The 14286-nt window shown below is 39.7% G+C and overlaps 1 protein-coding gene across 7 annotated transcripts in view; it reads left to right on the top strand.

Annotated features, from left to right (window-relative positions):
* ikzf2 (IKAROS family zinc finger 2) overlaps positions 1-14286 on the top strand; it is a 101527-nt gene that overhangs the window by 78782 nt on the left and 8459 nt on the right. For all 7 annotated transcript variants that reach the window (XM_088083131.1, XM_088083130.1, XM_088083128.1 and 4 more), the window contains 3 exons: positions 2708-2809; positions 8385-8576; positions 10383-10550. In XM_088083131.1, coding sequence (XP_087939257.1) covers positions 2708-2809; positions 8385-8576; positions 10383-10550 — 462 coding nt within the window. The remainder of the gene's footprint in view (positions 1-2707; positions 2810-8384; positions 8577-10382; positions 10551-14286) is intronic.

Raw genomic sequence — 14286 nt, 5'->3', positions numbered from 1 at the left:
GGTTCAGGGTTTGACAGGAAAAACCAGATCCCACACAGTGTTTATCCAGCAAGCCAGAATGGAGGGCACTTGTCACTCCAGAGAAGAATCTCATTCAGTTCCTCACACAGCTAGACACACTGTCAGTGCTGTTGGAAGATATTCAGTGTTTTTGTATTCATTCTTGTCACATGCAGGCAGATGGAGCTTGACCTCAATTTAATTTAAGTTTGTTTTCACTGAGCAGTTCCTGAACCTAGACACCATTTATATGTGCTTGTGCTCTTTTAAATAACTTGTAAGACCAGAATTGCACTGACCCTTGTTAGATTACAGAGGATCACTGCACTCTAAAAGCTGTGCATTCATTTGGTGCCATTGATGAAGTCAGCAATTATTACACCTACAAGTTTCAGGTGTACACATTTGTTCCTTTCCATATGCCACCATAATAATTTTTCCCAATTTGGTGTGTTACTCAAAATAGCTCTCCCCCGCCAAGTCTCGACTGTTTGATCATCTGATCTCACTGTTCATACAGTATTGACTCAGCAGATGCGGGGCACCAACGCAGTCCAAGTGAGCTGATGTGTGGTGTAGAATATTTTCAACCCACTTTAAATTCATAATGTATAAGCTATTTTTTCCCAAACATCAAAAGTTTGAGATCTTCATTTGAACAGACATGGAAATGCATCTTCTTCACAAGCTGTTAAGGCGCATCTTTGTGCTGGGAATCACCAGAGGCCCGAGGATATGATATTAATACTATGGTCACAAAACAATATTATTGTGATTTGAAAATTTTCTGATATGCTGAGTATTGCACAACATTTAGTGCAAATTACCACCCTTTTTCAATTATAAATTATGCCCCCAAAGAAAAAAAAGTCAACATCTGTTTTATTAAATAATATAAAGTTTTAGAGATTAAGTTTCTCACTTTAGTCATTTTTATTGCACCAGATTCTAGTGGACAGAAAGAAACTGAAAGAATTTTACAAAGCTACCACAAGTTTTATTTGTATTTACAATATTAAAAATTGATATAATGAAAAATAAATATTTGGCATCCGTGTATTGATACAATATTGCCACACAAAATATTGTGATATAGTGCCGTATTGATTTTTTCCTCCAATCCAGCATATGTGACCATCATAACCAACAGAAAGACTAATTATTTGTGAGATTTCTTTTTTTGATTGCCAGTGATTGCCTAATGACTTTGACACTTGGCTTTTGAATAAAGACGTAATTGATTTGGGAAATGGTATTAATTTGACATCATTCTTTATTCATTAAAAAAGTCACCATATCAACAGAATTATTTGTAAATCCATCATACATTTCATAGCTTCTTAATAAGCTCGTAGTGTAGCAATTTACCTCAGGCCTGTTATTCTTTCTAAGACTGTTGAATTTTTTTAATGGAGGTTTCTTATTCTCATATTCTGAAGTATTTTAGCCCAGACAGCCCAGAGCTATTAGTTTAGGCTTGAGACAACCTAGCCACAGCGCTGCTAGGCAGCTGTCAGCATCTGCTACAGTAATGGAAAATCCTTCATGACAAATCTGGGCCACTCCTGTCTCCAGGACGGCATTGTCAAGGGAGAGCCAGCGTTGGTCACCTGAGATTTCCTCCAACCCCAACCTGTGCAACCTGAGCCCAAGCCCAGGGATTGTGTCATGGACAACGTCTCCCAGTATGCCCCACTCAGTGGGGCCGCCACTACAATGGAACAATACCATAGAGGAGGTTGTCAGACTAAGAGGGGCTGTCACAGCAATTGGAGATCTGACACAGATTTCCTATTTCATGTTTGAGGGATCTTTGCAGACATGTTAAGCACTGACAAATTGTAACAAGGCCTTCCTTGTAGCGGTTTCAGATGCAGCATGCAGCACCTTCGATTTGAACTGAAACTCCCCTCGGCTGCAGCTATTGCCGCATCAGTTTTAAAAGCATGAGGCAGTCTGGTGTCTTTTATAAGGGATACTTTCATTTTTTCACAGTTGACAGTGTGCTTGGGGTAAAACTTTAATTGTGCTGGGGGTGAATGATGGCTCACTTTGGTTCCTGAGGGATCTGACACCTGGGTCAGCAGGGGTGTTTGCCTGTTGCCACTGTATTGTTCTAGTGACCCTGACGAGGCTGGGGTGTAAGGGGATAAGGGATTGGTTTGCTCTCCCTCAAACCACACAGGACACAGGACACAGGGCTATCCATAGCCTGGGTCCTGTACAGACTGCTGAGAGGACGCAATCTGATCCACATATGCTGGACATTAGGATCCTATAGGTACATACAGAGAGTTGCCTGGTGGATTCTGTATGGTGACATCTGTAGTGACCATCATGCTGTAAGGAAGATCTGAGATTTGGATGAAATTAATCATTCTTAATTATTCTTAATCTGAGAAGGAAAAAACTTACACATAGCTGCTATATGTATATTGTTTGTGCTGTTTCCTAAGCAAGTGTGAAAATCCTTAAAATTCTGAATTTTCAGAAACTCTTCTTGCTTGAACACCTTTTATTTTTCTCTTTATCCTCATCTTGGCTTTTAAAACACTAATTATTACATAGTTGCATGCATGGCATAAAAAACAACAAAGCTTTGTTTTTTGTCTTTTTTTTTAACATACCAGCATTGTATTGTATTGGTTGTACAGCTACAGTATTGTGCAGCACAATAAAGATTGCTGTGTTTCTGCTTGTCTCCCAGGTAACGGCCAATGCTCTCCCGGTAAGGAGAACTCGAGAATGTTGTCAGATACGTCAACACCTAAGGGACAGGCAGTTCCTCAGGGTCCTAATTCCCCCAGTGGTGAGTACTCCATCAGTAGATCCACATATCTGCAGTCTGCCAAGAACAACCACAGTGTGTACACAAACAGTTTCTCCTTTAAACAAAAATATACTGTTCTCACTACATCAGTCCATTGTGATTATTGCATTTAGTTTTTTTTTTTTAAATGGAACACTTTCACAATAAAAACCTTCAGGGTGAGGAACGATTACTGTGTTTCCCCTGAAATGCTGAAACACATTTGATGTGAAACAGATAGAGGAAGTGTTAGATTTGGATTATTTGCACCAGAAAATTAACAAAGAAAATGTGTGGTTATCAGAAGCAGGTGCTCCTGTCAATTGATTATTTGATCAAAGAAAAAAAATGAATCGCCTACTATTTTGTTAAGTTGTTGATCGTTTCAGTCACTTTTCATGTCAAACATTTGGTGGTTCTTGTGTCTGAAATTTGAGAATTTGCTGCTGTTCTTTGTCAGTTACTTTAAAAAAAGATGTATGATGTACTAAATATATGATACTTTTGAGTTTTGGACTGTGGGTCGGGCAATATAAGTAATTAGAAGAATTCACTTAGAGCTATGGAAAATTGTGATGGCATTTTTAACAATTTATTCGCTCCTTCGTAGCAAAGGAGTTTAAATATCTTGAGGTCTTGTACACAAGTAAGGGGAAATGGAGTGGAAGATAGACAGGCAGTTTGGTGCAACGCAAGCAGTGATGCGGGCATTATGTGGAACTGTCTTTAAAGGGAAAGCTCTTGATTTAGCGGCCCATCTGACCTTCACCTAACGTTATGAGCTTTGCATAGTGACCGAAAGAATGATATTGCGGATACAAGCGTCTGAAAAGAGTTTCCCCTGTAGGTTGTCAGGACTCAGCCTAGAAATAGGGTGAGGAGTTCAGACATCCTGAGGGAGCTCAGAGTAGAGCTGCTGCTCTTTTGCGTTAAAAGGGGCCAGTTGAGGCAATTTAGGTATCAGATCAGGATGCCTCCTGGATGCCTCCCGCTAGAGGTGTTCCAGGTGTATCCAACTGGTATGAGGCTCTGGGGACTATATATCTCATCTGGTCTAGGAACACCTCTGGATCCCCCAGGAGGAGCTAGAAGCTGTTGAATTTTGAGAGGGATCTGTGGAGTACCTTGATCCCCCTGTTGCCCCTGGATAAGCACTTAAAGATGTATGGATAGATTGATTTTTCACTTTTTTTATATAAAAACAAAACAATCAATTAATGTTGAAAATAATCAGCAGATTAATTGTTAATGAAAATAATTGTTAGTTGCAGCTCTAGTAAGGCCAGTGCCTTGCATGGTACCTTGCTGCTGTGTGTGTGTGTGTGTGTGTGTGTGTGTGTGTGTGTGTGTGTGTGTGTGTTTGTGTGTGTGTTTGTGTGTGTATGTGTGTGTATGTGTGTGTGTGTGTGTGTAAATGAGGGGCAAACTGCAAAGGTCTTCACATAAAAACACTATAAAAATGCAGTCCAAATAGCACACTCAAAAAACAAGAAAAAAGTAGGAATAAAGTCTGGTCTCAAACAAAGGATTTGAGAATTTACCTGAAGAAATGTAACAACATGAACGGTAATTACAGTGAGTGTCAGTAGTCTCCACAGTTAGAGCTTTTGTACAAAAATGTCATACTGCAACTTGCTGTACCATATCACACTTGTTGCAGAAGTGTTGCTTGGCTCTTTTCAGTCAGTTGACCTGCAGCCTCAGATTAGCTTTAGCGATGTCACTGTGAAGCAGCAAAGTAAGAAAAAGGGGAAATTAAGTGAGACAAGGCAGCCGGGGAAGAAAAAGGGAAGCTTATTTCCCACAAGTTTAGAGATACAGGGAGGTGAGCTGGTTTTCACAGGAGATACTCTGCACCGATAAGGGCTGTTGTCACTCTGGAAGTTGCCTAACATGATTTGCTCTTTGAGGTTTTGTTACAAAAGAAGAGCTGCATCATATCGTGTGTTAAAAATAAGCATGAAGCATTGTCCAATTTTAACACCGTACTCTTAAACTTGCAAGCTGACACACAAGTTGTATAGCAGTTGTGCACTGTCTGGTAATAAAAGGTAGAAGAATAGAATTACACTCTTTTGACTGGGTGACAGTTTGGGTGGCGAGAGTGAAATAATGTCTTCTTTATAATGATGTCTTGCTTTCAGTCACCCTCTCAGTCAACTGTGATCTTTCCCCTGGTTTCCTATGGATTATGGGAAACACAGATTTATCGCAGACTCTACTACACTGTATCCAGAAGAGAAATATCCAGAAATATACCAAAATTACAACTCGGTTTTCATCACTGCTTTTGTTGTTGCGACCGTTTTAAGTCTATCCTCATCTGACCACTCTATGCATTCCACTCTGCCACACTGGAGAGACAGATGTAGAGATGCAAGGAGCTGAATAGCAAGGACATTCAGGTCTGCTCCGTGTTGCCAGGATACAGCTGTCGAAGGCAAGGCGCGATCACAATATGTGTATTGAGATAACTGTTTCTTCTGCACAAACTGTGGCATTGGAAACATACAGTATCAGTTTAAAGAATACAGTTGCTTTGTTGAGATGTCTCTCTATAGTCTATAAAAAGGGGAAATGTTGCCTGAATATCTTACTAGCCCCTGAGAGTTAAGTGGATGCAGTTCCAAAGCCTGAGGGGACAGCTGATGGATGCATTCAGATGGGAGGATTTAGTAAAACAACCACATATGCTCACACTGTGATTATTGCCCCAGTAAATCCCAAAACAGGATCATCAAGATCAGTAAGTTTTGCTTGGATGCTGTCCAAATGCTTTTTTGCACTATGCCTAAAGCCCCTTTCACATACATGTTAACCCTTACACAAAATGGAAGGTTTATCTTTGGTGTAAGGCTCATTTCTTGGTACGATTCTTGAAAATCTTTTGTCACAGCTGTAGTGTGAAAAAAAGTCGAGTCGTTATTAGGGGATCAATTACTCAAATTTTACTACATGGGCCAAAATCTTGTCTCAGAGGCTTATAAAAAAGCAAAATGCAGAAAACAAAAGCATCTGAATTCTTGTGTGAAGCATGCAAATGGCTTTGATATTGTTTAGCGCATGGCAGATGTTCAAAGACTAAACAAGCCAAGCACAAGACGCTGTTAATTTAAAATACTGCGTTCTGCTTGATCACACAGGATGTAGACAATGAAAGTTTATCAGTATATAAAGAGGAGGTGTGGGATTGAGTCACATTACTTAAACTTGAGTCACAAATTTGAAGACTTTAGACCTGAAAAAATCAAAATATGACTTACAATTCCACTCAGGCCTTAACACCAATGACCAATACTTGATACCCTCCTTCAAGCCCAAAGGTACAAAGTGAGTTAAAAAGTATGCCATGACACAATAAATTGCTTGAATAAACTGTTTTTAATGACATTTAGACATCCAACATGCAACAACATACAACAAGGGACCTCACTTTTTTTGTGCTGCCTTTAGACACCTTTCACAAGTGTTTAAACCTTTGAACCTTGAGTAAATTGGTGCATTTTCTTTAAAAGTCATGGGGGGAAAGCAATAACCAACATGGCAACATGGTCATTTTTGGATAATTTCTTCCGTTGTTGCTCATTACTGTCTTCCCATGTTTTTGAAAGGAATCAAGCCAGTCTACACAGGTTTCAGAGTTAAAGGAAGAAGTGTCTTTCAGAAAATGTGTTTATAATTTTAGAAGAGAAAGTTACAGAAATTTTGTTTTAATATAAGTTGATACAAGACATAACAGAGACATTCAAAATTCTTTCTCATAACTTTCTTAGGATTAGGTTCAGTTGCACTTCTTTTACCAAAGTCATTTAATTATTATTTTTTTTTTAAGTATTCATATTTTTTGTAATTTTATTATATAACATATATTATTAGTCTGCTGTTTAAATGGCATATCAGTGAGCAAGTGGCAACCTCCGCAACTGAAAAACGAGGCCAACACAGACGTGCCAAAAACTGCAGTTCTGTGAATGGCTAATTGAGGCTGTCTTCAGAAGCAAATCAATCAGCATAGACTCCCACGTTAAAACGCCCAACATTTCTGGCTTAACTAAACATGTTTACAACCTGGTACAAAAAACTGTTTTGGTCTCTAAAGCTAATTTAACTTTTCATGACAACTACACAGGGGCATGAATATTTATACAAGTCACCTGTTTACAAGGCTAAAAGTTACGCATTGGCTTGGCCTCTTGATCAGATCCACCGCTCTGCCCTCCACAGCACCAGCCTCTTGCCCAAATTTGGTCGCTTCTGGCCCCTAAACCTAAGTTGGCAACAGCCGAAAAGCTGGGCTTGAAAGCCTCACAACAGGAATCCACAAACCAAAGGGTTATGTCATGGCAGCTACATCCATTACACTTACAGTCTACTTAATCTGACTTATTTTGGATTTGAAAGTCAAAGTTTAAGACTTGGGATTGGACTTGGAACTTGATTTAGGACATGCTTTTCTTGACTTGGTACTTGAATGCAAAGACTTTCGACTTCCTTTTTACTTGCAAAAGAATGTCTTGGACACACCTCTGATACACTGTAAAACATAGAGCGTGTAAACGACTTGAAATCTGTTAAATTCCAAGACAAAGAACTTTTTTTCTTTTCTGTGGCATTATCCGTGCCTTTTGTCAAACAAAAGATATGAGTCTTGCTCAAGCATTGTCTCATCTATCCTAAACTGTCAGCTCATGTGGTTTGTACAGGATAAAAGAATCCAATCAACCAGCAATGTTTCGGCTTTGTTGTTGGAAACAGGCTTGAGGATTTAGTTGAATATTTTGATTTCCCAGCTGACTGAAGAGTATACAGCTTGTTCAATACTAAGTAATTATTGGAACAAGACTGTAGGTCAACAAAACCAAGTGTGGCTGTTTCTGTTTTGTATTGCAATCTTCTGGAGTTATTTTGATCTACAAGTATTACTAATTGCTGGTGACTGATGAGTAGAGACTGCAGGTGGTGAATAGTTTCCCGCCACAGCCACCCACACACCCACACACACAATTATACAATCGTTTGCCCTTGTCATCCAGCCGGTCTCCCATTGCTAGTCAGGTGTTCTAAGCTACAGGGCTTCCGACACTCCCTTTCTCCCCAGGGACAGCCAGGAACCAGACCAGCCTGTTTCTCCTTTTCTCTCTCTCTAGCTCTCTCACTTGTCCCTCGGTGTGTCAGTCCATCTTAATGCTGTCTACGAGCTGAGTTGCTAAGTTACTAGGATGCCCCCTCCACATGTCTCTTCAATTCTATATTATTTTGCAGAGCTATCCCTCTTAAGTCACCCTGTGTCTATAGCAGATACACTCATTACAGCTACTGTCAATCCAGTCCATCCTGACATCCGCACAACTCCAACCATGAGCTATACTCTCGGGATGTAGACCATTGCTCCTTTGACCTAACCTAATACATTCCATCCATTGCAAAAAAATTAGACCATTTTACTGTTGCTGTATGGTTTATAGTTTCTGAAGAGCATGTTCGGTGGCTTTTGTCACTCCCATGAAACCTGCATCATCTCAATTTGACAATGAAAGCCGTGCATCTCAGGATTGCCATTGTTTTTGTTTTACAGAACTGACAATTAAGCAAGAGGAAGAAACAGTGGAGGAGGCTGACAACAGAAGCCCAGCACTTGAAGAAATAGGCCAAACAGGGGAGGAAGGGGTAGCACTGGAGGAATCCATGACTGACAGCCCAAGCAATGTTCAGGATGGATCATCTGAGCCAAACGTGACAATGGATGCAGGAAGTCGACAACCAAACGGTACCGATCAGTATATTTCCAAATGCAATTAAAAGTAGTTGGTGTGGAGTGCTTTCTGTTTTTTTTTTTTTTTTTGTCTTGGTTTGTTTTTTTGTTTAAAGACAATAGCCTAGACTTGGAATTATTATCGGGGAAAAAGTATCCCTGGAATCCCCCGCAACCTGTTCCAGCTGACGCCACTACTGCTCTGGTTGTCACAGCATTAGGATCAAATTTCTCTTTTCCACCTGGCTGCAGATCAAAAGATTGGCCGTTAGAAGAGCAACCAGTAGTTGTGAGTTCCTGTAAAATCAGAAGTGTGTACTGCACTGTAACATTCCACATGATATAAAGGCCACCTTACACTGCAAGAGAGAGAGACACACACATACTCCCAATCACTACTCTGGGAAAGATTGCATTTTCTGTGGAAAATGTACACAAGTAAATGCAGTATAGGCACTTTTTGATGTGATAATGTAATGCTCATACTTCTTATTGTTGATATCTTTTGAGGTGGTTTAAGGTACGTATCTATAGTCAGAGCATTACATAGAGTAGATGGCAGTTGGCAGCCGCCAGTTCGGAACAGCAGACAGGAGTACGCCACAGAAGCTAAGCAATGTACTGCTGTGGATGGCGGCAGCAGAAAAATGTATTACAGACCCCTAAAAAAAGTTCCACCCAAATTAATCAATAATAGCTTAAATGCACAGTATATTGAAATTTTTTCTGCTTTATCTTGATGCTGACAGCCATCAATGCTTTTGTTAAAGCCACCAGACTCCATTTCATATTAGCTCACTGAACACAGGGGATGCTGGTCTACCGCTGACTTGATTGGTCAGTTTGTTTGTGTTATTGTGTGACTGGTGAATCTGAAATAAGACTTTTGAACACCAAAGTCACAAAATGACACAAACAAACCAACTGATGGAGGCAGTGGTGGACTGGCAGCTCCTGTGTTCTGTGATGTTAAATTACTGTTTTTCACAGTGGAGTCTGGCTATGTGAAGAGCAATATGACACCTTCAGTGCCCCATGGAAAGGTGTCGAAGTAAAGCGGTTAAAATATTTAGAATGTGCACTTAAACTTATATTGATCGTTGTTAAGTCAGACTTTTTTTAAGGTTGTTTAAATATGGTTTGCTGCTGCCCCCCTCCAAAGCAACACATGGCTTGGCTGCAGCGTGATACTCCTGCTTGCTTCCTCATACAACCCCACTTTTAAAGATCCGAGCTATGTCTTTAAGTTCCATATGTCCTTACATCAATACCCACAGCATAGCCACTGCACCTGATGTGATGAATACACACACACACACACACACACACACACACACACACACACACACACACACATATATTTGTATTTATTTATTTTATTTATTTATTTTTTTACCAAAGGGGGCAGTTCATTTTATTTTAGTCCACTTAAGCAGACACAACTACTGTACCTGAGTTGATAGAATAACATTTCTACTCCGTTACACAATCAAAATAGGGTTCATGGTTGTCAAAACAGATTGAACTGAACAGTTGTTTTGTGTCTTGATTGTCATTGGTAATCATCTGCTGGAAGTAGTTCTTGCAGTCATATGTCATTTAAGGGGAACGTGATAGGCATGATATCTATATTTCTTAAATATCAAGCAGAGCTCAGTGGTTCCTCCACACAAGGAGATAAAATCAGCTGTCGGTTACAAAAGCAGAAAAGCTGACTGAGTGCAGTTAGTTACAAAAAATAGCATGACGGGTTGTTGATACTTTTTCAAAACATCTTCCACAATGAGTGTGATATTGACTTCCTGTGCCTGCCTCTGTCAGGTGACAGGCCGTTCCAGTGCAACCAGTGTGGCGTCTCGTTCACCCAGAAGGGAAACCTGCTGCGACACATCAAGCTGCACACAGGCGAAAAACCTTTCAAATGCCCCTTCTGCAGCTACGCCTGCCGGCGGCGCGATGCCCTCAGCGGGCATTTGCGCACTCATGCTGGTAAGACTCCTCCTCACCCTTGTCTCTTCCCTTTTTACTCATCCAGTTCTCTTACCCAGAAGAGAGTTCATTTCTTTTATCAGAAGTGCCTTAGGAGTCTTAAAAACATCAACCCACAATGCTTTTAATGCTGTGCTTGACTAAAATCACTTTAACAGATAAAATATTTTTTCCTAACATTTTGCTTCTGCCACATGTCTACACAATGCATTGAATGTACTTAATCGCCTCAGTCTGCCTCTTACATAATGTAAGAACCTTGAAAAATCAATGAAATCAATGATCTGAGGACTAGAATGTGTCATCTGAAAGCCAAACCATGTTCATACAGACATAAAGGAAGAATGTGAGAGGCCCCTGCCTGGCTCAACATAATGCCAGCCTTTGTGATAAGTGTAATTTTTCCATTATTCAGAAAATTGCATGCTTTTAAATGTTCTTCAGATATTTTTCCTTCTAAAGCTTCTGTGTGACTGTGAGCATCTAATATAAGAACTACGGCAGCCAGCATAGCCATACATGCTAGTTGGTGACTCTCCATCTCATATTGTTGCTGGATAGATGTGCGTTTGTTTTTTTTTTGTTTTTTTTATCTGTGTCTGTTATAGACAGCGCTGTGAGTGCTTTGTGGTTAGGTACCAAGGACGTGCTGTTCCTGAGTTGCTTGACTAGCTAAGGAGGAAACTATCTGTCTGTTGAGAAATACATGGGGAGTGCTGGCTGTCTCTCTCAACTGTAACCCACTTTTCTATCAGAGAGGATGTGCTCTCCCCTCTTTTGCACCTTTGAAATCAAGGTCAGACAATACTGTCATTTCTGCCTGTGATGCCCCCACAAGGGTTACTCATACACAGTTCTCTTTTTAGATAGAGGTGTGTTTGGGTGTGCGTCCATGTGTTTGCATACAATTTCTGTGTGTTTGCATGTCTCTAATCTCTGTCCCAGTTTTTTCTTCGACGCTTCTCTTATGCATCTCTTAATATCTATCGCTCCACATCTGTCTTCCACCCTCAACCATGACTACTTTCCTACTTTCACTTCCTTTATTGTTCAACTCAATTTGTTTGTCACATCCTCCTGCTCATTTTTTCCTTGCAAAATCATGAGTAGTAAGTTACACCTGTGTTTCTCTGGTCATTCAGTGCGGAATGTGAGGGATGTGACGTTGCCAAGTTGTGCTGTTGTGAAGCTTCTACGAACAGGGACTTTGGGTGCTGAAAACCTGGCAGGTCTGGCCTGGTGCCCTGCCAAGAAGAGCAGGTGTAGCCAAAAAGAGGGAAATACAGCATTGAAAGAGAGGTCAGGTGAGGGAAAATGTAAGACCAGAGTCAGAGTGAGAAGAGAGAACAAAAGTGTGTTGGATTTGGCTGTTACCTCTAAAGCCAGGTCAAATGTTTGAAAATGACGTTATCCAGTGAGGCTCAGTTGTCAGTGGGAGGATATTGCAATAAGTAGGCAAAGGATTTCACATTCTGTTAGAATTCAATTCGGGCAAGTTCCCATTTATTAGCCAAATGCAATCAGTCAAGTGAGTCTGAGTGCACAGTGTGGACCATTTGCATAAATAAGAATAGCGTCTGGAAGGTGGATTCTCAGGTCCATCCAACATCTGCGCAAGGTTGCGTGTGGGTGGTTATATAAATATGAAAAAGTAATAAAGTCTATGTTGTGTGTGTGTGTGTGTGTGAGAGAGAGAGTGTGTAGATGGGAGTCACTAAGAACATGGGAGTGATACTTGATTGAACACTGCCTACTCTACTTTTAGCAGAGTTTTAGTTTCACGGCTGGAAAGCAGCAAAGAAAATTATTTCCATGATGATGTTTCTTTTAGAAATTACTCTTTCACAACCCAGAATGAGTATTACTGCAATGACCCTGCAGATACACCCACCCATCTTTTAATAATATTGAAACCTTTTGTCCTTAGCCATCATTTTTTGTATCAGTTCATACTCAGAAGGAAAAAAAAATTACAATGAACCCTCCATATAGTTTTGAGTTCTGCTGATAAAATGTCATTCACAAACCAAAAGCGTACTGATGACGGATATGGCAGAAAACCTTTTTTATCACGCCTCAGGATTTACTAAAAAGAAAAGTGTCTGCTGATGCAAGATCGGCCATGACTGGCCCTGTCATTCTGTAACAAGTGGGTTTTGTTTGCCTCACACAAATCATCAAGAAGTTCTTTAGGGAAGAAAATGTAACATTTACAGCTCATGAAAAAATCAGTTTTGAGTAATTCTTCTTCTTGTAGGACATATTTAGTGCTTAAAAAAAAGAAGAAACTCAACGTCCCTTTCTGTGGGAGAAAGAGTGCTTATGTTCACGTGTGAACTATCACCTACCTCTAAATGTGTGTGTGTTTGTGTGTTACAGCCTCAGAGTCTCAGACTGAAACATGTTTGGTTTCTCTGTTCTCACAGTGACAAGAGCACCGTATCATCCGCAATTCTTCTTCTAGTAATAGCACTGAGATAGTCACCATTATCTCAGTGAATGTCTTACTACATCGCATTACTAATGATGGTGTCTGGGTCACAGCGGTATGCTTATGTAGCCTTCGTTTCACTCAGTCCCTTTATGAGTCATTACATTAGTTTTGAGAATACTCCACCACAGGAAGCAGACCTATATCAACAGCAGTGTCTGCCTGCGTAGGATTTTCACTCTAATACACTATTTTGCGATGATGGTTATGCATATTTTTTTTTAATTCATTCTCCTCAAGATCTCCTCAAAACAGCTTGTGTAATTTTACTGTCAACGTATCTGCGTGCTACGATTTGTGTGATTGACGTTACATACTAAACGTAAAGTTACATACTTAACCATTTGAAGCCTGAGCACATAGGCTTGATTTCTTTCAAAAACATGGGCAGAAGGCAAATAGCATTTCAACAAGAACTGGCCCAAAAAATAGCAAGAAATTAGTATAAAAAACAAATACAATTATAACAAATACTAAATTACCTGAAAATAAGCTCACAAAAAGAAAAAAACAAACAAACAGATAAAGAGAAAAAGACCTCAAGAAAAAGCGAAAAAAAAACATCTAATGTCTAAAAAAAATGTATTTATCAGTTTGCTGGACATTTCCTACCAAGATGCTTCTTCTGTTATATTTTATGTGTTTTTGAAAGAAATCAAAACAGTTTTCAAAGGATTAAATGCTCATGGAAAAAATCTGAACGCAGCACAAGGAAACTGATGTCAATCCAGGTGTTAAAGATTTGAGAGTATTTTCACCGCTTTACAGTTATGTTTTTTCCATCATACAATTTTAATTTCTAGCAGGAAAATGAAACTATTATATCCCTATCATCAAAGCCAGACTCCACTGAGAAAAACAGTGATTTAACGTAAACAAACAGTGATTTAACTTAAACATGGAGCTCCTGATCTGCATGACTCTGGTGTTAAAAGTGTTTAGTTGGATTCACAAAAGTCACACACTGATTGAGAGAGTGATAGACAAGCAGCTTCTGTGTTCAGTCAGTTAAAAATACTTTTTGGTCAGTGTAGTGTGGTGGCTTTAAAGAGATCATGGTTGTGGAAACAAAGCTGCACATATTTGTAATATGATGTACACATAAACCTTCATCTCCAAACTTGGGGCGTACTGACTGCTATCTATTGTATTTAACACGTTAACTATGGATATGTACCTCATACAACCCCACATCAAAAGATCTGAATTATCCATTTCACATTAATTTACTCAGCTTAGGTTAAG

Source organism: Plectropomus leopardus, chromosome 10 (assembly GCF_026936395.1).
Source record: "Plectropomus leopardus strain MGB_pleo_1.0 chromosome 10, ASM2693639v1, whole genome shotgun sequence".
Lineage (NCBI taxonomy): Eukaryota > Metazoa > Chordata > Actinopteri > Perciformes > Serranidae > Plectropomus > Plectropomus leopardus.
Note: the sequence above shows the minus strand (reverse complement) of the source record. Positions and strands in the feature narration are given on the sequence as shown.